At 42.1% G+C, this 25,796-nt stretch overlaps 1 protein-coding gene across 1 annotated transcript; it reads left to right on the forward strand.

The window, feature by feature from the left end:
• The first annotated feature begins 2,405 nt into the window (after positions 1–2,405).
• LOC145036104 (uncharacterized) lies at positions 2,406–4,293 on the forward strand. The gene is made up of 2 exons (XM_078984580.1): positions 2,406–2,840; positions 3,682–4,293. Exons 1-2 carry the CDS (start codon positions 2,406–2,408, stop codon positions 4,291–4,293), a joined length of 1,047 nt encoding a protein of 348 aa, XP_078840706.1.
• The last annotated feature ends 21,503 nt before the right edge of the window (positions 4,294–25,796 follow it).

Here is a 25,796-nt window from a genome sequence, read left to right on the forward strand (position 1 = left end):
GAAGACCCGATTAAAGAAGACACCGAGTACGAAACCGAAGAAGAAGAAGAACCTACATTTGGCCACGACTCCGATTCCAGCAACGAATTAGTTGTTACCATGCCTAACATCTATGAAGTCCCCATGGGGGAATGGAAGAAGAGGATACACGACGACACTGGCCCGAGACTTGTGCAATCTGTAATTCCTGCAACTGCTACTTTTGAGCTTAAGGGTCACATCCTTGCTCAACATAAAGAGATCCCCTTCACCGGAAAAGACCACGAAGATGCTTACAAACACTTGGATGAAGTTAATGATGTAGCTGATTATTTCAATGTTACAAACACTTCACATGCTTCCGATTACATTGAAGGGTGCTGCAAAGGATTGGCTCAAGTCACTACCCCCCGGATCCATCACTACATGGGCCCAGATGAAAGAAGAGTTCATTGATCAATTCTACCCACCATCCAAGATATCTAAGCTAAAGAAAGCCATAGCCAACTTTGAACAACAAGCTAGAGAGTTTCAACAAGAAGTCTCCATCTTTTATGATGGAGTAAATGTTACAACAAGGCAATTACTTGACTCGCAAGGTCCACTCACGAAGAAGGCACCTCCGGTGATAAAGCAAATAATTGAAGAATTCTCTAAGCACTCTAGAGAATACCACAATCCAAGAAATAACGTGAGAAGGGGGTTCACCTATGCAGCATCAGAAGATTTGTCAGTAGTCATGGCTATGTTGAAAAACATGGATAGGAGGATGGACAAAATGGATCAAACGATACATGCTATTTGGGTGGGTTGTAAGAACTGTAATGGGCCTTATCTTGCTAGATATTGTGACTTAGATGAGAATGGCAATAAGAAGGTGCAAGTGTGCTACTCAAGTGGTGACCAATATGATGAAGATTGGTGGAAACCAAAGAAAGAGTGGCTCCCTTATGATGAGTACAAGAAGGATAAGGAGGAGAAGTATAAACAAAATGGAAGAGGTTTTTACCAAAAGGGGGAACCGACACAAGAAAGAAAACCAAGTTTGGAGGAGATGCTTACCAATTTTGTAGCTACTTTAGAAAAGAGACATAATGATCATGATGCTGCAATCCAAGAAACAAGAACAATGCTTAGAAACCAACAAGCATCCATCCACAACATTGAGACACAGCTGGGGCAACTTGCTCAACAAATTAATCAAAGATCACCGGGAGAACTTCCTATTAAGACTGAAAATAACCCACGAGGCGCGCACATAAATATTGTGACAACAAGAAGTGGGAAGATAATTACTCCTCTGGCCCTATTCAGGCATAAGAACCCAAGGAGTTGCAAAAGGAAGATACAGAAAAACAAGACAAAAGTCAAAATCTGCATGATACAGAAGCTACTCGTTGAGTCCCGAATATGGACTCGATGAGTCCGGTAACCATTCCGTAAAATCAGATTCCTAAAAAGCCCTTTCAGCCTCCAATGCCATATCCAGCCCGAGCTAAGCAAGAAAAGAAGGAAGAGGATTACCAGAAGTTTCTTGACCATATAAAAGCTCTTCAAATCAACATACCATTCATCGAAGCAGTTGCGCAAATGCCAAAATATGCCAAATTCCTTAAGGAGCTTTTAACCAACAAAAGGAACATGGAGGAAGTAAAACAAATGTAGTTCTTAATGAGAACTGCTCAGCTGCCATGTTAAACAAACTACCAAAGAAGAAGGGTGACCCGAGAAGCTTGACTTTGCCTTGCCAATTTGGTAACTGGGCCACCATTCATGCTTTGGCTGATTCGGGAGCAAGTGTGAACCTCATGCCTTATTTAATTTTCAAGAAATTGGATCTCCCAGAACCAAGGCCAATTCAAATGGGAATTCACTTAGCAAATAAAATAGTGACATTTCCAAGAGGAATATGTGAGGACTTATAGGTAAAGGTGGACAAGTTCGTGTTTCCTGAAGACTTTATAATTCTAGACATGGAAGCGGATCCTCAAGTACCGATCATCCTTGGAAGACCTTTCCTTAACTCGGCAAGGGCTATAGTTGACATGACAGACTCGAAACTTACTCTACGGGTGGGGGATGATTCAGTCATTTTCGGGGTTGATCAAGCTATGAAGCATGCGAGGAATAGTGATGACACGACATTTTCAATTGACATTTTTGATGAATTGATGGAGGAATGGGATAACGAAGATCCAAACAAGTCCACCATCATCTTTAATGAAGAATTTGATGCTGAAAAAGACCTACTGGAAATTAAGAGACTGTTGGAAGAAGCTGATTATGAGGAAATAGTGAAAAACTTTGAGCAATCTACTCGCCGAGTAGACTCCATCTACTCGCCGAGTCCAGTTGAAGAAACCCGATAATTCGTGAATTCTGCAGAGGGCTCGTCGAGTCCCTTACCTGTACTCGGCGAGTACAACATGCATAACGCAAAAACAGAGCTCAAATCACTACCAGAACATTTGGAGTATGCCTTCCTCGAAGATGGTCATCAAAAACCATTTATAATAGCTTCTGATCTCTCCAAATCTAAAAAAGAAGAATTAGTTCAAGTCTTGAAGAAGCGAAAGCGGGCCATTTCATGGAGCATTACCGATATCAAGGTAATAAGCCCCTCTTATTGTTGTCACAAGATTAACCTGGAGGATGGAGCAAAGCCGGTTGTGCAACACCAAAGAAGATTGAACCCAAACATGCAAGAAGTGGTTAAGAAGGAAGTAGTCAAGCTCTTAGATGCAATGATCATTTATTCTATTTCCTACAGTCCGTGGGTGAGTCCTGTCCAAGTGGTGCCTAAGAAACGAGGGATGACGGTCATAACCAACGAGAAGAACGAGCTTATTCAGACACGAACGGTAACCGATTGGCGAGTGTGCATCGATTATCGAAAGCTAAACGATGCCACTCGTAAAGACCATTTTCATTTACCTTTTATTGATTAAATGCTAGAAAGATTATCGGGCCATAGTTATTATTTTTTCTTAGATGGATTTTCGGGTTACTTCCAAATACCCATAGACCCAATGGACCAAGAAAAGACCACTTTCACTTGCCCAAGTGGAACTTTTGCCTATCGTGGCATGCCCTTTGGGTTATGCAATGCACCTACGACATTTCAAAGGTGCATGACGGCCATATTCCACGACATGGTAGAAAATTCATGGAAGAATTTATGGACAATTTTTCTGTTTTTGGATCTTCCTTCCATGATTGTCTCACTAACCTTTATTTAATGCTTGGAAGGTGTGAAAAAAAAACTTAGTCCTTAATTGGGAAAAATGTCACTTTACGATCAAGGAAGGTATAGTTTTAGGCCACAAAGTTTCCAAATCGGGAATTGTGGTGGATCAGGCAAAAATAGATACAATTGCCAAGTTACCTCCACCAACTAATGTGAAGGGCATTAGAAGTTTTCTAGGTCACGCGGGTTTACACCGGCGTTTCATAGAAGATTTTTCTAAAATAGCTAAAACTCTAACATAATTGCTTTTAAAAGATGCACCATTTAATTTTACTAAAGAGTGTTTAGAGGCCTTTGAATTTTTGAAAGAAAAATTAACTAATGCCCCGATCATTATGGCACCGAATTGGGATTTACCATTTGAAATAATGTGATATGCCAGTGACTTTGCATTAGGAGCTGTCCTTGGTCAAAGGGTTGATAAGCACTTTTGACCCATTTATTATGCAAGTAAGACTTTAAATCTAGCCCAAGAGAATTACACCACCACCGAAAAAGAATTACTAGCTGTGGTGTATGCTTTTGACAAATTCCTCCCTTATCTAGTTTTATCTAAAACTATTGTTTTTACTGATCACTCTGTTATCAAATATTTGTTTGCCAAGCCAAGATTGATACGTTGGGTTCTACTTCTACAAGAATTTGACATCGAGATACGCGATAAGAAAGGAATGGAGAATGTAGCAGCCGACCACTTGTCAAGGCTAGAAAACCCGCAACTAGAAAAATTGGTGGAAGATAAAGTTGGAGATGACTTTCTGGACGAGTACATTATGGTGACCATGGGGGAAGAGACATGGTTCGTGGACATAGCTAATTACTTAGCTAGAAAGTACATCACAAAAGATCTTACCCGTCAACAAAAGAAAAAATTCTTTTCAGAAATAAAATATTACTTTTGGGATAAGCTGTATCTTTTCCAAAGTCGCACGGATGGAATCATACGAAGATGTGTATTCGGAAATGAAAGCCGACAAATTTTGGAGCTTTGTCATAGCGGACCCACCAGTGAACATCATGGAGCACACTACACTGCTAAGAAGATATTTGATGTTGGGTTTTATTAGCCCACAGTTTTTAAAGATGCTACCCAATATGTCAAAGAATGTGATGCATACTAAAGAGCGGGAAACATTTCATCCTGAAACAAAATGTCACAACATAGTATTCAAGTGTACGATGTATTTGATGTATGGGGGATCGATTTCATGGGACCATTTCCCATGTCAAAAGGAAAGAAATATATATGGATTATGTATCCAAGTGGGCGGAGGCACAAGCTTAACCAACTAATGATGCTCGGGTGGTGGTGCGATTTTTGAAGAAGTTATTTTCAAGATTTGGAGTTCCTAAAGCCCTTATAAGTGATCGAGGCACTCACTTTGCCAATGACAATTAGAAAGGGTGTTAAGGAAATATGGGGTAACCCATAAATTCTCTACATCTTACCAACGACAAACTAGTGGGCACACTAAAGTAACAAATAAAGCCTTAAAAAGAATTTTGGAAAGATCGGTGGGGAACAATCGGAAGGAATGGTCAGATAAGTTAGATGATGCACTTTGGGCCTTCCGAACAGCTTTCAAAACACCTATTGGTACCACACCATATACACTAGTTTATGGAAAGTAGTGTGATTTACCAATGGAAATAGAGCATAAAGATTTTTTGGCTTTAAAAATGTCCAACATTGATATCACTGAGCTTAAAAACAACCGGTTGATGCAAATGAATGCTCTTGAGGAACTTCGCAATGAGGCCTACACTAGCTCCTTAATTTATAAAGAGAAAACCAAGAGTTGGCATGACAAGAGGATCAAGGGTAATAAGGATTTTCATGAAGGTCAAAATGTAACATCCGAAAAATACAACCAATTTAAAATTTTCAAAACAACCCGATTTTCATTAAATTGTTTACAAAACGGTTTTCAATATAAATCATTTAGAGTATCCACAGAATCACATTGCTACAAAATCATGAGGAGCGGTACGATCGCGCCTTCGCCTTGCCACGGTCTCCTGAAGAACCTAAAAAACATTAAACCACAATTGTAAGCCTGAATGCTTAGTGAGATACCCCCAAAATACCAACCACGTATACGCCCTTCCGGTCCAAAACATATTGCCTTCCGGGTCTACTGTGTGACTGGTCCGCCGTATCGGGCCTTCAGTCCATCGGATTCATTATCCAGGTCTAGTTATGTCCTTCGAGTCTACAGTGGGGTTGGTCCGCCCGCATCGGGCCTTCAACCCACCTGGTCCACTCTCTGAGTCTACAGTGTGACTAGTCTGCCCGCATCGGGCCTTCAGTTGGCCTGGTCCACTCTCTGAGCCTCGGCATGTCTGGTCCGCCCTCGTGGGGCCTACAGCCTATCCGGACCGCTCGCTGGGCCTTCGGAATAACCGGTCTGCCCTGGGTATCTTGGCCTACAGCACAAAGCAGGACCCGCCTCAACCCATCTCCAGTCCAAACAACCATGTGCACAAAACATACAATCATATAACAGTCATAGTCAACAAACCGAGCAAGCAGATCACATAGCATATCATTACCCTAACCAGGTTGCCGACCTAACCGGTCACTAGCATAGGATCACTCTATATGTCGGGAAACTGACCTTAACAAGGTCTTCTAGCATGTACCATCCTAGCTACCAGGATGCAAACACATCATACAATAACATAATAACCATATCCGAATCTCAATCCAATAAAGGGCCGGCCTTGGTGCCTTAGACCCTATTGATATAGTGAGGATAACTCACCTCGAAACTGCCGGCTGAAAGGATAAGGTCCCGCTGCTCCGAACTATGACACGAACTCCTCCACTGAACATCAAAACATAGAACTCAATAAATACCCTTGGAAGACAACTGGTCAACCTTGGACAAGTCAAAGTCAACCCCTGACTGACCCTACTCGCCGAGTCAACCCGATGACTCGCCGAGTCCTTAAGCTCAGAACTTCCCTCAATCAGCGACCCAACTCGCCGAGTCACCCCAAGACTCGTCGAGTCCAACAACTCTGAGTCTACTCGCACCCAACTCACCGAGTCATCCCTTGACTCACCGATTCATCGACTCAACCAGAGATATTGGGACTCTTCGACAAGACTCGCCGAGTCCAAGAACAGACTCACCGAGTCCAAGACTATCTTCAACCTACTCGCCGAGTTGTTCTTCCAACTCGTCGAGTTCCAGGCCATCTTCAAGCAACTCGTCGAGTCCACCCATGTGACTCATCGAGTACCACCGGTCTGAATCCATACAGAAGCATCTCAGGCCATGCAATTGATCCAAAACATAGATCCAACCTCCTACAATCCATCCATCACGTAAAGTGGCAAACTTTACATGAATCTAAAGAGATCTAGGCCTTATTCACCTTAGAATCAAGGTTTGGGACATGATAGCTCCATTAACAACACAAGAACAGGGGCTTTAATGCTCTTAAGATCTTCTCCACTCCAGATCTGAGGTAGCAACCTCAGATCGATCCTCCAAACATCAAGGTGCCACACAACTAAGCTCCCCACACAACCCCAAAATGAAAAACTAGAAGAACACAGCCCAAGAACGAAAGTATTACCTCCAAAGGATGCCTCAACAGTAATGAAACTCGAATCCAAGCAAAGCCCTTTGATCCAAGCCACTTCTCCTTCAAGATTTCTACAACCAACACCTCTCCATGCTCTAATTTGCTCAATAATGGGGCTCTCCACGAAATTAGGGTTTCTGGGACTCAAGGGGGGAATAGAGGAGGCTGTGGAGGGGCATAATGATCTTTATATAGGGCTCAACCCCGAAAATTAGGGTTTTCTGCACACAGCACCAACTCGCCGAGTCCATCTTTGGACTCGTCGAGTAGGCCACTTGATACGCGACCATAGTCGCGACCTGACTCGCCGAGTCTATCCATGGACTCGCCGAGTCGCCCTCCGAAACTTACACTTTTAGCCCTTTAAATCTACTCTTGCGATTCCAGGATGTTACAAATCTCCCCCACTTAAATTAGGCTTCATCCTCGAAGCCTACGGCATCTCATCTTCAAATTACTTCCCACGACGCGCCACCTGACCTTGACCGAACCAAGTCCCTCACGGCACAACCATAGAAACCAGAAGCTCACTTTCTCCTTCCATACGGTGTCCCAACCACCTACTCAAACCGGGCACCAGCTGTACTCTCCGATAGCCGCACTCAACAACCGAGAATTACCCATGATGCCTTACTGCTCCAATTCTCGTCTTTCACTTGACTCATATGGATAGAAACCATGAACCATCGGATCCCCGATTCGAATCCTACTCTATCCATTCCATGACGACCGAAAGACCCATTCTTCCATTCCGGAGCAACTCCCCCGAGTTCTCCTCTCGCAATCACACACACATGCTGATCTAGCTCTAGCACCCTCAGGTTTGGAAAACCCGATATACTGATGATATCCTCAAACATCCTTCCAGGATGAACCGCTAATACATACCCAAAACCCTGATCAGAATCTCACTGGGAGTCCAAGACTCTCTCTCTGCATCCCTTCCGAACCCCTCTCCCTGGCTCTACGCCTGTGGTATTCCCTTCGCGCCCTGAGCAAACATATCAAGTCGAATGAGCTTTTATTCTACCGCCGCAACACACTACTCAAAACCATCATCGGAGCACTCCAATCATAACTCCACATTGCCGCTTTCACTTCCATGAGTTTGTACTTCCTTTCGGAATTCCATTTCCTCCCTATTTCCTTACCAAGGAAACCACTCGTCCACCCTATCACCATGACAGGTACTATGGTGCTCACCCCACGCTACATTACCTCTTTAAAGCGTACCCGACATCCATACATCACCACTACTCTGACTCTCATCGCAGGGACTCTCAAGCCCATGCACTACCTTCACTGCACAAGATCGCTACCCGGGGACAGACCTCCCAATATAATCACAATGCTACATACGCAATACATGTCCTCGAACCAATCCAACAATGCTCGCAGAGTCTTCAGCATGACTGGACCGCCTCCCCAGGCCTTCAGCCAATCTGGACCACTCTCAGAACCTTCAGCCAATCTGACTGGACCGTCCTCCGAGCCTTCGGCCTTACTGGTACGCCTATCGGCCTTCAATCTATCCAGACTGCTCAACTAGCATTCCTCATTCCGAACTATCCCTTCGGGAAATCCTCCCGCGCATACCGTTCTAGCCCTCTAGGGGTTCCGAACTCTATCTTCATCATGCATGCTCGATCCCGGCCTGCACCCATGCCTTCCACAATCAAATGCTCTAGGTCTGTATTCCGCCCCGCACGCCTGTTACTCACCCATACGAGCCTGCTCTCAGCTGATAGAAACACCGCAGAATTCCCCAAGCAGCTAAACAACCTCTCAAGCCCAACGATCATCCGGAGAATTTCCAATTCTCCCCCACTTAAGACACTGACAATTAATCACTGGTCGCCATCACCGATCGCCCAAAGCAACCTTGCAGAAAATCAACACTTACACGCAAAATGTTTCTCACCAGCGCTAACAACTTTCATAAAAATCATGTTTCCACACTGAACAACCCGCTCGAAAGGAACCCAATCTTCAAATATCCATCCCTCCGACTGCACAGGCTACCTGACATTCAAACCAACGCCGCATCCGCCACTAATCCTCATAGAGATAATCCACAATAGCTCGAAGTACTAATCCATAACCATATCGATCCTTCAGGGAACAAAGGATACCAAAACAAAATCTCGATCACAACTCGCCAAACCCTCAAGGAACAGCGGATACCACACGAAAACCCGAAACGCAATTCGATAACCAACCAATGAAACTAGCAGATAACAATACTCCACAATAATCATAAATAATCAAAACAACAGAAAGAAACATACCCGCAGCAGCAAGCAGAAAAACACGACCCTAAGCCCTTGGGGGCTCCGCTCCACCCTGACCTCCGCCTGTGATCCTCAACATAGTCGGTGCTGGAGCCTGCACCGGTCCTGTAGCAAGCTGTGGACAGTTGACCTTCAAATGTCCAACCTGATGACAATAATAGCATATCCTCAAATCCCGAACCGGCACTAACTGCCGACAATCCTTCGCATAGTGTCCCTCCTTTCCGCACTTGCGGCATGCTCCACCGGACCGACAAACCGCGGCGTGACCCCTTCCACACTTTCCACAGACGTGGCTACCCTGATCTCCCATCCTGGAATCATTGGTCTTAGACCGTTTCGTCGCCGGCTGCAACTGAACTGGAGCTTGCCTCAGCTCACGCATCTGTAACTCAATCTCTAACTCACGCCGCCTGGCGGCCACCTGCAAGTCCAGCAAAGTCTCGCACCTCTGCGCAGACACAAACTGCCTGATGTCTCTCTTTAGCATACTCAGATATCGGGACATCTGAGCCTACTCCAAAGCGAACTCAGGGCAAAACATCGCCCTCTCAGTAAACATCCTAGTGATTTCCGTCATCGACTCCGAATCCTGTTTCAGCTCCAAGAACTCCTGAGCCAACCTCTCCCTCTCGACCTGCGGAACATAACAAGTGCTGAACATCTCTCTGAACCGATCCCATGACATCGCAACCCTCTGCGCATCCGAGTACGACCCCGTGGTCAAACTCCACCAATCCTTTGCCCCGAGCCTTAACAGGTTCACAGCGCACCTCACCCTCTGAACAGTAGGGCATGAACACGTGAAGAAACATCCCTCCACATCTGATAACCATCTCATAGAAACGATCGGGTCCTGAACTCCATCAAAAGTGGGAGGCTTCGTATTATCGAAGTCCCTATACTGAAAACCTCTACTAGCTCCTCCCCCTGCCGCTGCTACAGCTGTTGTAGCTGCCGCGGTAGCCGTCTCCGTGAGAGCCGCATAGCGCTCATCAAAATACTCCACCATGGCGGTCTTGATCGACCCAAACAACTCCGGTAGCTCAGCCCGAAACAATGCAGCAACCTCATCATGCAGGATCTCACGAATCCTCGCATCCAACTCGTGCGTACTCATCCAACTAACAACCTCGGGCTGTACAGACCCACCCGGAACACCCTCTCCTGCTCCTGATCCTGACCCGGATCCACTCCCAGCGTGTCCTGAAATCTCGATGATGAAAATAAAACACCAAAATCTTAGACATTTTCCACTATCCCGGGATCCAGCTCTCATCCCAACCCTAGAGGTCATGGTTTCCCTGATACACATATGGGTCCGTGCTTTCAGTAGTACGGGCCCATACTACCTTCCACACCTACCCATATTTGTATGAAGTACTCCCACAACACCCTAGCGACATACATAACAACACTCTATCCTCACAACTAGAGGAACACTAGAAATCTCTAACAAGGAACCCTAGGCTAGCAGGCATCATAAATCAGGCAACTCATCAAGAAATCCTGAAGATCCCTAGCCTAACTCTAGCATGCTGTTCTATCAAAGCTCAATAAAACAATTATAATGTATGGTATTTTTGGGGTTACTTACTGGCTCCGGCTGATCGTACCTCTGCGTCCTCCTTTACTTACTTTGAAAACCATTTTAAATTCTCTTTTGAAAACCCTCCTCGATTTGAGACTGGAGTCACACAAGTGTTCCTCCAATTCACTCAAACCAAGGCTCTGATACCAACTTGTAACATCCGAAAAATACAACCAATTTAAATATTTCAAAACAACCCGATTTTCATTAAATTTTTTACAAAAAGGTTTTCAAAACAAATCATTTAGAGTATCCCCAGAATCACATTGCTAGAAAATCATGAGGAGCGGTACGATCGCGCCTTCGCCTTGCCACGGTCTCCTGAAGAACCTGAAAAACATTAACCCACAACTGTAAGCCCGAAACCTTAGTGAGATACCCCCAAAATACCAACCACGTATACGCCCTTCCAGGCTACGACCTTCCGGTCCAAAACATATTGCCTTCCAGCCCATAACATATAAAACATAGATAACATAACAGAACATAGAACAACCATGCATATCGGGTCTACTGTGTGACTGGTCTGCCGTATCGGACCTTCAGTCCATTGGATCCATCCTCCAGGTCTAGTCATGTCCTTCGAGTCTACAGTGGGGTTGGTCCGCCCGCATCGGGCCTTCAACCCACCTGGTCCACTCTTTGAGTCTACTGTGTGACTGGTCCGCCCGCATCGGGCCTTCAATCGGCCTGGTCCACTCTCCGAGCCTCGGCACGTCTGGTCCGCCCTCGTGGGGCCTACAGCCTATCCGGACCGCTCGCTGGGCCTTCGGAATAACCGGTCCGCCCTGGGTATCTTGGCCTACAGCACAAAGCAGGACCCGCCTCAACCCATCTCCAGTCCAAACAACCATGTGCACAAAACATACAATCATATAACAGTCATAGTCAACAAACCGAGCAAGCAGATCACATAGCATATCATTACCCTAACCAGGTTGCCGACCTAACCGGTCACTAGCATAGCATCACTCTATATGTTGGGAAATTGACCTTAACAAGGTCTCCTAGCATGTACCATCCTAGCTACCAGGATGCACACACATCAAACAATAACATAATAACAATATCCGAATCTCAATCCAATAAAGGGTCGGCCTTGGTGCCTTAGACCCTGTTGATATAGTGATGATAACTCACCTCGAAACTGCCGGCTGAAAGGATAAGGTCCCGCTACTCTAAACTATGACACGAACTCCTCCACTGAACATCAAAACATACAACTGAATAAATACCCTTGGAAGACAACTGGTCAACCTTGGACAAGTCAAAGTCAACCCCTGACTGACCCTACTCGCCGAGTCAACCCGATGACTCGCCGAGTCCTTAGGCTCAGAACTTCCCTCAATCAGCGACCCAACTCGCCGAGTCACCCCAAGACTTGTCGAGTCCAACAACTCTGAGTCTACTCGCACCCAACTCACCGAGTCATCCCTTGACACACCAATTCATCGACTCAACCAGAGATATTGGGACTCCTCGACAAGACTCGCCGAGTCCAAGACTATCTTCAACCTACTCGCCGAGTTGTTCTTCCAACTCGTCGAGTTCCAGGCCATCTTCAAGCAACTCATCGAGTCCACCTATGTGACTCGTCGAGTACCACCGGTCTGAATCCATACAGAAGCATCTCAGGCCATGCAATTGATCCAAAACATAGATCCAACCTCCTACAATCCATCCATCACGTAAAGTGGCAAACTTTACGTGAATCTAAAGAGATCTAGGCCTTATTCACCTTAGAATCAAGGTTTGGGACATGATAGCTCCATTAACAACACAAGAACAGGGGCTTTAATGCTCTTAAGATCTTCTCCACTCCAGATCTGAGGTAGCAACCTCAGATCCATCCTCCAAACATCAAGGTGCCACACAACGAAGCTCCCTACACAACCCCAAAATGAGAAACTAGGAGAACACAACCCAAGAACGAAAGTATTACCTCCAAAGGGTGCCTCAACAGCAATGAAACTCGAATCCAAGCAAAGCCCTTTGATCCATGCCACTTCTCCTTCAAGATTTCTTCAACCAACACCTCTCCAAGCTCTAATTTGCTCAATAATGGGGCTCTCCACGAAATTAGGGTTTCTGGGACTCAAGGGGGGAATAGAGGAGGCTGTGGAGGGGCATAATGATCTTTATATAGGGCTCAACCCCGAAAATTAGGGTTTTCTCCACACAGCACCTACTCGCCGAGTCCATCTTTGGACTCGTCGAGTAGGCCACTTGATACGCGACCATAGTCGCGACTTGACTCGCCGAGTCTATCCATGGACTCGCCGAGTCGCCCTCCAAAACTTACACTTTTAGCCCTTCAACTCTACTCTTGTGATTCCGGGATGTTACACAAAAGGTGTTGCTTTTTAATTCATGACTCAAACTTTTTCTGAGAAAACTAAAGTCAAGATGGGATGGTCCATTTCTAGTGTAGAAGGTGTTTCCACGTGGAGCTATCGAGTTATTGTCAAGATATGTCACCCCTTTCAAGGTTAATGGACATAGAGTGAAAAAAATACGAAGAAGGAGTCCCGAGGAATGAAGACATAGAAGAAGGGCTGCTGCTGGAGGGAATTGCAGAATCGTAGAACGGAAGGAATCCAGCTAATGACTCCTTAAAAAGAAGCGCTTCCGGGAGGCAACCCGAGTTTAGATTTTGCATTTCTTTTCCCTTTGTTTTCTTTTTCATTTCTTAGGATCTGTTTTCTTTTCATTCTTCTTCTTAAATTATGTTTAAAATGATTGCTTGAGGGCAAGCAATGCTAAAAGTGTGGGGTGGTGGTTTAAAAATTAAGTTTTTTTTTCAAAACTCCATGCTCTACTCACTGAGTTTATATGTTCTACTCGGCTAGTACCTATTTGAAATCCCCAATAAATCGCAAATACGCGTTCGTACTCGGCGAGTAGGTATTTCTACTCGGCGAGTACAACCATTTACATGTTTTTTTTACAATCTGTAAATAAGGGTTTCTTTTACTCACTTTCACCAAACCATTCATACTCGCGAATCACTCTCTTCCTCTCAAGCCATTTCTCTAATTTTTTTTGTTAAATCTGATGGGTTTTGAGCATTCTAACACTTCCTAAGTGTACATGCAACCCTAATAACCTTGGATCTATGTTTGTCTAATTATCATGCAAAGTTGAATTCCAAGGTTATATTCCTATCTAGCATTCATGGGGAACAATTTTATCATAAAGTATAGATAGAATAACTTACCTTGTTGTTATTTGTGTTCCTTGAAACCTTGTGAGCCTTGCACCCCAAGTGTGATGCCTCAAATGCTTCACACAACACCAAATGCTCTTGGAAGAACTTATGAGAGAACACACACTTCTTCAAAATCGGCCAAGCCCTCTTATTTCTTAGTGTAGCCGATTTTAGGTGGAGAACATGTTACTTATATAGTGTTGACACATCTAGGGTTAAACCCTAATGTGTCATGACTCTTCATTTCCATGACCCATGGGTTTGTAACTCCCATGGAGCATCCATGGAGCATCCTATGGGTGGAACCCAACTTGATAGTCCATGGAGCCTTTTAGCCCACTATACAAGATATGGATGATTTACATAATCAACCCATATATTTAATTAGTTATCTTTTGATCACTTAATTAATTCTAAATTAATTCTTGATCAAACTAATCAAATAATATTATTAATATATTAGAACTTATAATATATTAATAATCTCCAAGTGTTATTTCTCTCATTTAGTCTATCCAATTGCATGGTGCCATGCAACCCAAATGGACCATGCCGGGTCGGGTCAAGTACATACCAGAAATAGTTATGGACTTAGACACCTTATCCAACAGTCTCCCACTTGGATAAGTCTAATAACTATTACTGCAAGTATGACTTCAGGAACCGATCGGCAATCGTAGCTCTTTTCAAGGTTTCTCGAAACTGAGAAGATGATGGTACGCCATTTAAGATAAGTGATCATATAATCCTCTGTTCTAGATATCAGTCGGACAAATACATGGAACAATGTCTTACTTATTGTCCAATAATTTGTTTCCCGATTTCTGATTTGTTTGACAAAGAACTTAATTGAACACATCAACTTAGTTCTGACCGGGCCCGATACATAGGTCAAAACAAAATCATCGAGGGGCCCAGATATCAGCTTCTAATCCAAGAAGGAACAGATAAACTTCGAATCATATGTTTGTTCTACTACTCATTGAATTACACACAAGAGCGCGATTTATAACATCGAGTTACCAATGCGTTTTTCGTACAATCAATGCATAACCAACTTGTAAGTAACAAATCATATCTCTAGGTTTAAAGACTTATATGATATTACCGTCTCACGATCACTCGAGATAGAATTCCATGAAGTGATTCCAGTGAGCGTTGGTTGAGTCCAATGCTCAGAACTTATGAGCACTCATGATTGTTGTAGCCTTGTCCCAGACCTCTACAACCAAACATGACAGTCTTGATTCATACCTACTTCTGACATATGACCGACTGTGGAGGTTTGAACAATATGTTATACCAAACAAAATTATTCTGGAAGTCAAAACATGCAAAAGAAATATAGTAAACGATCGACAAGAGATAGTAACACTTTACTCATAAATAAAACACTTTTATTCATCATCAAATGTCAATTACACTTTACAAATTTCGAGGTTTTCTAACTACTAAATCTAATATCATCCTTCAGCCCAATGCTCCGAGCATGCTGGAGATGCTTAACCCGAGTCAGTCCCTTCGTGAGGGGATCTGCTGGATTCTCATCTGATGATACCCTCTTTGCCACGAGGAGTCCTTCTTCGATCCGATATCTAATGAAATGGTATTTTCTATTGATGTGTCTGGATCTCCCGTGATCCCTTGGTTCCTTGGCTAAGGCAACAGCACTTTCACTATCACAGAAAATTTCCATTGGCTCTTTAATAGCTGGTACAACTCCAAGGTCTCCATTGAAGTTCCTCGGCCATAACGCCTCCTTTGCCGCTTCGCTAGCTGCAATATACTCTGATTCACAAGTAGAATCTGCCACTGTCTCTTGCTTGGAACACTTCCAAGAAATTGCTCCTCCATTTAGGGTAAAGACCCAGCCCGACTGAGAGTGGAAGTTATCCCTATCAGTCTGGAAGCTAGCATCACTATACCCTACAACTCTCAAGTCGTCACTCCCACTGAGGGTAAGGACCCAGTCCTTAGTCCTTCGTAGGTACTTGAGAATATTCTTTACCGCAGTCCAGTGTGCCTTGCCAGGGTTCCCCTGAAACCTGCTAACCATGCTCAGGCCAAAGGCTACATCAAGTCAAGTACACGTCATAGCATACATGATCGATCCTACAGCCGAAGCATAAGGTATTTGACTCATTTCTGCTATCTCAGCCTCAGTGCTAGGGCTTTGTGTCTTACTCAGTTTGGCGTTACTCTGGATGGGCAACTCTCCTTTCTTGGAGTCTTGCATTCTGAATCTCTTCAGAACCTTCTCCAAGTAGGTACTTTGACTAAGTCCAATTAGTCTTTTACTCCGATCTCTCAAGATCCTTATCCCCAAAATATAGGCAGCTTCACCAAGGTCCTTCATAGCGAAATACTTTCCAAGCCAGGACTTTACTTCTTGCAGGGTTGGAATGTCGTTTCCTATGAGTAGTATGTCATCCACATACAATACCAAAAAGCTAACTATACTCCCACTAGCCTTGACATACACACAAGATTCATCTTCACTCCTAGAAAAGCCAAATTCCTTGACCTTTTCATCAAAGCAAAGATTCCATCTGCGAGGTGCTTGCTTTAATCCATAAATGGATTTCTCAAGCTTACACACTCTATTGGGGTACTTGTTGCTGACAAAACCCTCTGGCTAACTCATGTAAACATCTTCAGCCAACTTTCCATTAAGGAAAGCGGTTTTGACATCCATTTGCCAAATTTCATAGTCATGAAATGCGGCTATGGCTAACAGAACCCGAATAGACTTAATCTTGGCTACCGGAGAAAAGGTCTCATCATAATCCACTCCAGGAATTTGAGAGAAGCCCTTTGCAACCAGTCTAGCCTTATAAGTGTGTACTTTACCATCCATGTCGGTCTTCTTCTTGAAGACCCATTTGCACCCTACAGTCTTTCGACCTGGTACATTCTCAACCAAGTTCCAAACTTGATTGTCATACATGGATTGTATCTCGCTATCCATAGCCTCTTTCCATTTAGCAGACTCGGGGCCTGCCATGGCTTCCTCGTAGTTGTTAGGGTCATCTTGACTTACTAGTGTCTCATCACTAATAAGTGTCTCACCTTCTGCAGTAATATGGAATCCATAGTAATGCTCAGGTGCACTCCTAACTCTCGTGGAACGCCTCAGAGGTACAGATTCATCAATTGGCTCAACAGGAGTTTCCTCCTCAAGTTGAGGGCTAGAGTTTGAAGTTCCTTCACCACTTGACTCTTGAATTTCTTCAAGATCAACTTGCCTCCCACTGTCTCCTTGGCTTATAAACTCTCTTTCTCGAAAGACTCCTCTTCTTGCTACAAAGACCACATTGTCACTAGGTCTGTAGAAGAGGTAACCAAAGGATTGTTGTGGGTAGCCGATAAAAATACACCTCTCGCTTCGGGGTTCGATCTTATCATGAGTCTCGCGTCTAACGAAAGCCTCGCAACCCCAAATCTTGATGTGGTCTAGTTTAGGTACTTTACCAGTCCACATCTCGTGAGGAGTTTTGGCAACTTTCTTTGTAGGGACTAGATTAAGGATATGGGCGGTAGTCTCTAAGGCATACCCCCAGAATGAGATTGGTAGCGAAGCTCGACTCATCATGGAACGAACCATGTCCAACAAGGTTCGATTACGCCTCTCAGCCACACCATTCAACTGCAGTGTCCTGGGAGGTGTCAATGTGAGACAATCCCACATTCCCTTAGATAGTCAAGGAACTCTGAACTAAGATACTCACCACCCCGATCGGATCGAAGCATCTTAATGTTCCTGCCCAATTGATTCTCGACTTCCTGTTTAAATTCCTTAAACTTCTCGAAAGTCTCTGACTTATGCTTTATTAAGTAGACATATCCATATCTACTGTAATCATCAGTAAAAGTCAAATAATAACGATTAGCATCCCTTGTGGCATGTTTGAATGGCCCACACACATTCGTGTGTATAAGGTCCAACAAACCTTCACCCCTCTCACACGAGCCTGTGAAGGGTGACTTTGTCATTTTTCCAAGTAAGCACGATTCGCAATTATCATTTGACTTTAGGTCAAACGACTCCAAGACTCCATCCTTTTGGAGTTGGCCTATGCGTTTCTTGCTTATATGTCCAAGACGACAATGCCATAATGATGCTTTATCCAAGTTATTATTAGTAGTAGAATCAATACACAAAACATTATTCCCTAAGTTATCTACAATAGATACAGCTTCATACACACCATCACAAGGTAATGCTTTAAAATAAAGTACATTATTAAAGAAAGCATTAATCGAACCAACTTCATTATCAAACGAAAAGGTGAAACCTTGTTTGTACAATGCATGAAAGGAAATAATATTTCTTGCCATTTCTGGCGAATAACAACATTTATTCAAATCTAAATTTAACCCACTACTTAGCGATAAAGTATAAACTCCAATCTTGGTGACAGGTGTAACTTTCCTATTCCCCATGATTAAGTTTATTCTTCCTTGCTCCACATTCTCACTTCTTCCTAGTCCCTGCAAGTCACAACAAATATGAATACCGCAACCGGTATCAAGGACCCAAGATTTCGAATGGGTGAGTTATTAGAAATGATAGTGTAAATACCTGCATGGTTGGGTTTGACTTTCCCATCCTTCACATCCTGCTGGTACTTTGGGCAGTTCCGCTTCCAATGAGCTTTTTCATGGCAATAGAAGCATTCAGCCTCTTTTGGGTCAGAAGAAGGAGTAATGAAACCTTTCTTGGTTCCACTTGAAGAAGAGCCATCAAGGGTCCGAGCCTTGGTACCCTTCGAAGATCTCTTTCTCTTCCTCCCTCGACTTTGCCCGATTGCCAAGATCGGAGTTGAGTCTGGAGTAGGAGTGATAGCAACCGACTTCCCCTTAAGACCTGTTTCTGCGGTCTTGAGAAGTCCCTGAAGTTTGCTGAGGGTGACCTCTTCCTTGTTCATGTGATATGTCATGCGGAATTGATCATAGCACGATGGTAAGGAGTGCAAAATGATATCTATTGCAAGCTCCTCAGGGAAGTTCACATTGAGCTTCAGCAAACGATCCACATACCTTTGCATTTTCTGCATGTGGCTCGTGACGGACTCTCCATCCTTCATCATGGTTGTTATCATGGAGCAGATGACTTCGTACCTCTCTTGTCGTGCATTTTGATGGTATCTTTCCATCAAATCTTGGTGCATTTCATAAGGGTAGAAATCTTCATAAGACTTTTGGAGTTCAGCTGTCATGGTGGCCAACATGATGCAAGCCACCTTGGTTGCATCTCTTTCATGAGTATGAAAGTCAACGATCTCCTGTGGAGTTGTAGTGGACTCATCAATTTCCTTAAGCTCCTTGTCAAGGACATATTCTTTGTCCTCGTAGCGGGTAATCATCCTGATGTTTCTGATCCATTTATTGAAGTTGGATCCATCAAAGGTGACTTTCCCACACAAACTCATAAGAGTAAAGGAGCCATTAGGATTCGAGCCAGAAGCATTATTTGAAGACATCTGAAAGAGAAGAACAAGTTTAGTTTAGATTTAAGAGAGTCCTTAATAAGACACCCAAATGTAATATTAAGGCTAGGATCCAATCACAATATAATATAACTTAGAAGAGGTATGCCGTAATCTAAGCTATACCATATTTGAAAGGTAGGTGAATGACGATTCACCAATTTCCACCACGAAAACCGAAATATTAGATATTTAGTTTTTATTGGTTTTAGAAATTCCTAGATTCTTTGAGATCCAATGAACTTTTCAAAGGCATGTTTCAATCTCGAGAGTGCCCTCCAAGTTTTGTGACTGGGATGCCGAGGATCACAAAACGAGGTGTGAAGTAACCATGCAAATCACTTGGTACCCTTAAAGTTTATCACTCAATCGATGTGCCGGTAAACCACACACGCTCCACTGATACTATAATAAACCTTAAGTCACCCTTTACCTACCTTGTTAAGTCCAAGTTAGTGTGCCGGTTAACCACACACGCTCCACCAACGACTTAGACAAAGTGTAAAGTGTAATTTCATGGATTAGCACCTTATTCACATTTTCCTAAAGTAACTAAGATTGGGAATTTAATAAACATTTAGTTACTTTATTATATTCATCATACTTTGAATGAGAATTTATAAGTCCTTGTCTTACCCGTTCGGCTAACGACCCTCCACCAGTCAAGCAAGCGGTGGGTGATAGTAAACACCCATTAAGTCACCATTTTATAGGCAACAACCTTATACCCACCTTATAGACCGGCTTCGTGAATGAGGCGTACTAGCGGTAAGACGACTTTATTCTTATACATATATATATAATTATTAAATCATCATAATATAAGTATAAGGGTTGAATTTTAACTTTTAAAATTCTAGGGGTTGGAACTTAAAGTTTTAACTTAACTTTACTTGTTCCAAAACTTGAGGGCAAGTTATGTAACTTTCAAAACTTTTCATTTCTTGTAACTTATGAGTTTAATAGAGTAATAAAATGAAGACTCTTCATTTTTCTAACTCTTGTGTTTGTTTTAATGGTTTTAACTCAAGTGTGACTCTTGGTTTTCCATAACTTAAGGATAAGTTATGGACTCCATTAAAACACATTATGATCAAGAATTAATCTACCAAATAGGTTACAAATAATTCCTATGATCATCTAAAACATCATAAGAACAAGAACATGAATATGAACACAATCAAAAATTACATTTAAAACTTTGTAATTTTGATAACTAGTTGTTGTAAATGAATTAGCAAAGACATTACACCACCAAAAACAAGTTTTCAATTACCAAAACAGTTTAGGGTAATGTTTCTAATTCATTTCCAGCAACTAAATCGAAATTCTGCAATCAGTCGACTCTACTCGCCGAGTGCATGAACTGACTCGCAGAGTTGGTTGAACATACTCATGAACTCGATGAGTCCCCCCTATAGACTCGACGAGTCCATTCGCAGACAGCAAGATTTTCGATTCTGTTTTCAACTTTTAAGCACAAATAAGAGCAAACAAGCCTAGGCTCTGATACCACTGATGGGTTTTGAGCATTCTAACACTTCCTAAGTGTACATGCAACCCTAATAACCTTGGATCTATGTTTGTCTAATTATCATGCAAAGTTGAATACCAAGGTTATATTCCTATCTAGCATTCATGGGGAACAATTTTATCATAAAGTATAGATAGAATAACTTACCTTGTTGTTGTTTGTGTTCCTTGAAACCTTGTGAGCCTAGCACCCCAAGTGTGATGCCTCAAATGCTTCACACAACACCAAATGCTCTTGGAAGAACTTATGAGAGAACACACACTTCTTCAAAATCGGCCAAGCCCTCTTATTTCTTAGTGTAGCCGATTTTAGGTGGAGAACATGTTACTTATATAGTGTTGACACATCTAGGGTTAAACCCTAATGTGTCATGACTCTTCATTTCCATGACCCATGGGTTTGTAACTCCCATGGAGCATCCTATGGGTGGAACCCAACTTGATAGTCCATGGAGCCTTTTAGCCCACTATACAAGATATGGATGATTTACATAATCAACCCATATATTTAATTAGTTATCTTTTGATCACTTAGTTAATTCTAAATTAATTCTTGATCAAACTAATCAAATAATATTATTAATATATTAGAACTTATAATATATTAATAATCTCCAAGTGTTATTTCTCTCATTTAGTCTATCCAATTGCATGGTACCATGCAACCCAAATGGACCATGTCGGGTCGGGTCAAGTACATAACAGAAATAGTTATGGACTTAGACACCTTATCCAACAAAATCCCCATCCACCAAGCTAAAAGGTATGATTTTATTCTCAATACTTGTTAAAGATTGCAACTTTATATATTCTTGGTTCTTATTTTGCTTAAAAACCGGATTTGGGGGTTCTCTCCAATTCTAGGGTTTTGATTTTATTATGAACTAGGAAGCTTTATTCAAAATTTCTTATGGATTTGTTTTTAAGGGACTTAGTACAATAAACCCCTTTGCAAAATTAGGTGTTTTTATTGACCTAATATGGTCCGATTGAAACTGTTCCCGAAGTTCATACTCGCCGAGTAGTTCATGAACTCGGCGGGTAGGTGCCAAGACAAACCTGTTTTGGTTAACTTTAATTGTTGGGTTTTGTTTGTTGTTGTTTTCTTAATGTTATTCTACAGGAATTATGTCTAGAAGAGGGCAGACTTAAAGGGGAGGAGGCCAAGGAGATATTCCATGGCTTACTTTTCGACAAATAACTTCAAAATCTTCACAAGCCCATGCAAAGAACATATTAGAGGCTCTCAAGCAGAAACAAATTCACCTTCCCAATACAATTAATTGGGATTGGTTGGGAAAAATGTGGTTGGAAGAAGAATTGACACCTTATTTGTTGAAATCTTGTGATGTGGGGGAATCTAAAATAATTTATGATGGATGGTTGCAGCTATTCAAGATTCAAGAACCAGTGTTTGCAGAGCTATGTTGGGAATTTTTTGCTACAATCTCATTCCGAGGTGGTAGTGAATATTATAACCTGAATGTCATTTCTTTTTCACTTGGAAGGGAGCTGCGACAATGCAGTATTGTGGAACTTGCTTGGAGGATAGGCATTTATGATCAAAATACCATGTTGACGGAAGATTTCGAGACCTTCTTGGAGGAATGCTACAAAAATCTCCCCGAATAAGTTGTTGCTTCCACTTGGTGGAATACCATTGCGAACCGGGTGTACATTCCATCTTCTGCACAAGAAGTCCATATATGCTCGCCCATTCATCATCTCATTCACCGCCTCATTGCTAGCACTATCAATATGAGGAAGGATGATGACAAGGTCCCGACCCTTGACATTTTCTACCTTTGAAGCATCATCACCCCGGACGTCTTCTGCGACTTGCCCTATTGCTTAGCCAAGTATCTCGCAGACGGAGCTGTTAAGGAAACGGTTACCTCCAAATATAATGGAGGAATGTTTGTAACAAGACTCACGAGATCATTTGGGATCTTAGACTTACAAGAGGCAAGGGCCTTAACTGTCATTTCTCCTCCTCCGTTCAACACTACACTATATCAGAGTGCGAGAATTATCGAAAAATTTAGGGATTCATATCCAATTCGATACGCAGACGAGGCAGTTATTCTCGAGGAGCCAGGATGAAGGGTTCGGAAAAGGAATGAACGGGCCCGAGAAGACCCACCGGTTATTTGGGTGGATGATGAAAATAATGGGTGGAATCAAGTGGAATATGGAAGATATTTGGATGACATTGGGCGAGGTGTTAATTACAACAATGCGTCATTCGATTATCTTTTTCAACAAATGAACATAGCCCCAAGGCCCGGGCCCAGGTAGCCTTACATCATGAATTGGGAGGAGAGGATGCATAGAGGAAACAATCAAGAAGGAGGAAGTGGCGCAGGAGGGGTAAATATGGAAGAAGAAGATTGAAGCTTGGTTTTATTTGGTTGTTTTTGTTTTTTTGTTTTTATGGTGTTTGATGATGAACTTTGTTGAACTTGGATATTGTTATTTTTAGGACCATTGTTTGTTTGCTTTCACTCGTGGTTACATGTTTTTCAGGTTGGAAGATTAGGATGCATATAGGAGTCTTTTTGCTCAAGGATCAAGTGAGGATTGCTTTAGATGAGAGTCCGAAATGTTTTAATTAAGGTTGATACCATTAGGATTGGGAGTGATCAAGTGTGTTATTACTGAAGGAGATAGGAGAAGAGTCATTGTAATATTCCGATCTAGCAATTCAGTCAAGAGTATACTCGCCGAGTGCATCTAGAGTACTCGCTGAGTACATGTGTAATCACGTGATTTTACTGCCAAATGGTGATCTACTCGCCGAGTTCACGCCTAAATCGCGAAGTCCACCAACATTTTTCTACTCCAGAGTTGTTTTGGGCACATTCATTGCAGTCCTTATCCATATTTTTCCTGAAGATTCATTCCTGGAGGTTTCTACGAGCTTTGTCCTAAATATTTGTGTCATTTACAAGTTTACCACACGCGACATGAAACCCAAGACATGGATGAGTTGTTCCCATATCTACAGTCATTCAAAGTAGGAGCTTAATTGAAGAAAATCAGCTTCGCAACTGCTAGCCCAGGGGAGTTTGTTCCAATTCTCTCTATATTTCATATTTTTATTTTTCATGCATAACATGCAATGGGGACATTGCATGAATTAAGTGTGGGGTAGGGGGTTGGTTACATCTTAGTAAATTTAGAATCCTAATATCCTAATTTAGGTCTATTTTAAAAAAAATCATCTCTTGCATACCAAAAATGTTACTTAGGACATAACTTAGAAAACTTTGGTAGAAGTCAGTAGGATTCCATGTTAGAATTATGTTGATGATTGCATGAAAACCCAAATGTTTAGTTGAGTCTGTATATGTTCTAGTGCATTTGTGGCTTCCTTATTCTAGTGAAATCATGGGAGAAAAACACGACCTCGCTTAGTTTGAAGGATGCAATATGTTAGGATCGTGTACCAGAAATGTATCCAGGAAAATTATTATCGTTAACCAATAATGGTTGAAGTTGAGCACCCCTGCTTAAGCATGTAGGGTTTTGAATAATAAAAAAAAACGAAAAAAAGTGAGTTACATGTAAAAAAAAAAAAAAAAAGGAGAGAGAATTACAAGAAAAAGTTTGAAGAATTTTCGGAGCACCAATGTTAAAGTATGAAGTTCAAAGATCATAAATTTTGAAGAAATTCAAAAGTTGAAAATACCTAAAAATTAAAGATCAAATGCCAAAGAAGTGAAGAATTCCAAAAGAGCTCCATAGTGGTATCATAAATTGTAATTGTCTAGATTATGTATGCTTGGGTTGCTCAACCAAAAATACCTTGAGGTTAGGAGGTTTTCTGCGGATGGATTCGGAGGGATGCATAAAATGAGCATTGTTCAAAAAAAGTGGGCGAATGTTTATTAGGATTGTGATTATTTAGAGTATGGGGGTTCCTTAGGAAAATTTTAGACACAAATGCATGCGTTGCGGTCTTGGCATAATGGTTGGGTTCGATTGGAGTTGTCCTATGTGATTCTAATGTGCTAAAATTCAGTTTTGCTTGGGGGCAAGCAAAAGTCACGTGTCGGGTATTTTGATATGTGCATAATTATCCATATGTTTAGTATAGATTTTTATTCGTTTTTAGCTAATTATTTGTATAATATGGACAAAAAGGTACTTAATAATGCATAAATTTTGTTTTCAGTCTAGAAGACATGCTTGGAAGCAAAAAGGAATAAGGAGAAGGAATTAGGAACCAAAGAATGAAGAAAAAAAAGAAAATTTGGAGCTACTCGGCGAGTCCACAAAGCTACTCAACGAGTTCCCGAGAATGTTCCCGAAGAAAAGTCAAGATTCGTTGATAAACACGTATTTTCCACATCTACTCGGCGAGTTAGGGACCTACTCGCCGAGTTGACCTTGTTTTGGGATAAGTATAAATATGGAGCCTTATTCCAAATTGGGAACTTTCTGGCTTTTTAGGAGATACACCTGCGATTGAAGAACCCTTTGGAGACCTGAAGAACCCTAATCTTTGATCTTGTGCAGACTCAAGGTGAATTAGGTAATATTTTCCACTTAATCATAGGATTTAATCATGACTAGCTTAGTTAAATTCATTTTTGAGCTTGTTTCCACTGTAATCATGAGCTAAATTCGTGTTGTTTCTGTTTAGGAAAAACCAAGTTACTCCTATGGTTTGATTATTACTTTTATTGATTGTTTATTGGTGATTTTATTGAATTAAGTTTCTTAAAGAACCTTATGCATTAACCATAACTATATTCAGTTAATTGGAAGACAATACAGCTGCATGAACATCTCTTAGTTGTTAACCTCATATTATTATGTGAACACTTCATCATATCTATAGGATTAGTGAAGATGA

This window comes from Lactuca saligna, chromosome 3 (genome assembly GCF_052625555.1).
Source record: "Lactuca saligna cultivar CGN05327 chromosome 3, ASM5262555v1, whole genome shotgun sequence".
NCBI lineage: Eukaryota > Viridiplantae > Streptophyta > Magnoliopsida > Asterales > Asteraceae > Lactuca > Lactuca saligna.

Bases quoted from the DNA above. Each gene is read 5' to 3' on its own strand.
- LOC145036104 (XM_078984580.1), top strand. From the start codon at position 2,406: ATGCATAACGCAAAAACAGAGCTCAAATCACTACCAGAACATTTGGAG. The intron at 2,841-3,681 runs GTAACCGATTGG...TATGCAAGTAAG, and splicing joins AGCTTATTCAGACACGAACG to ACTTTAAATCTAGCCCAAGA.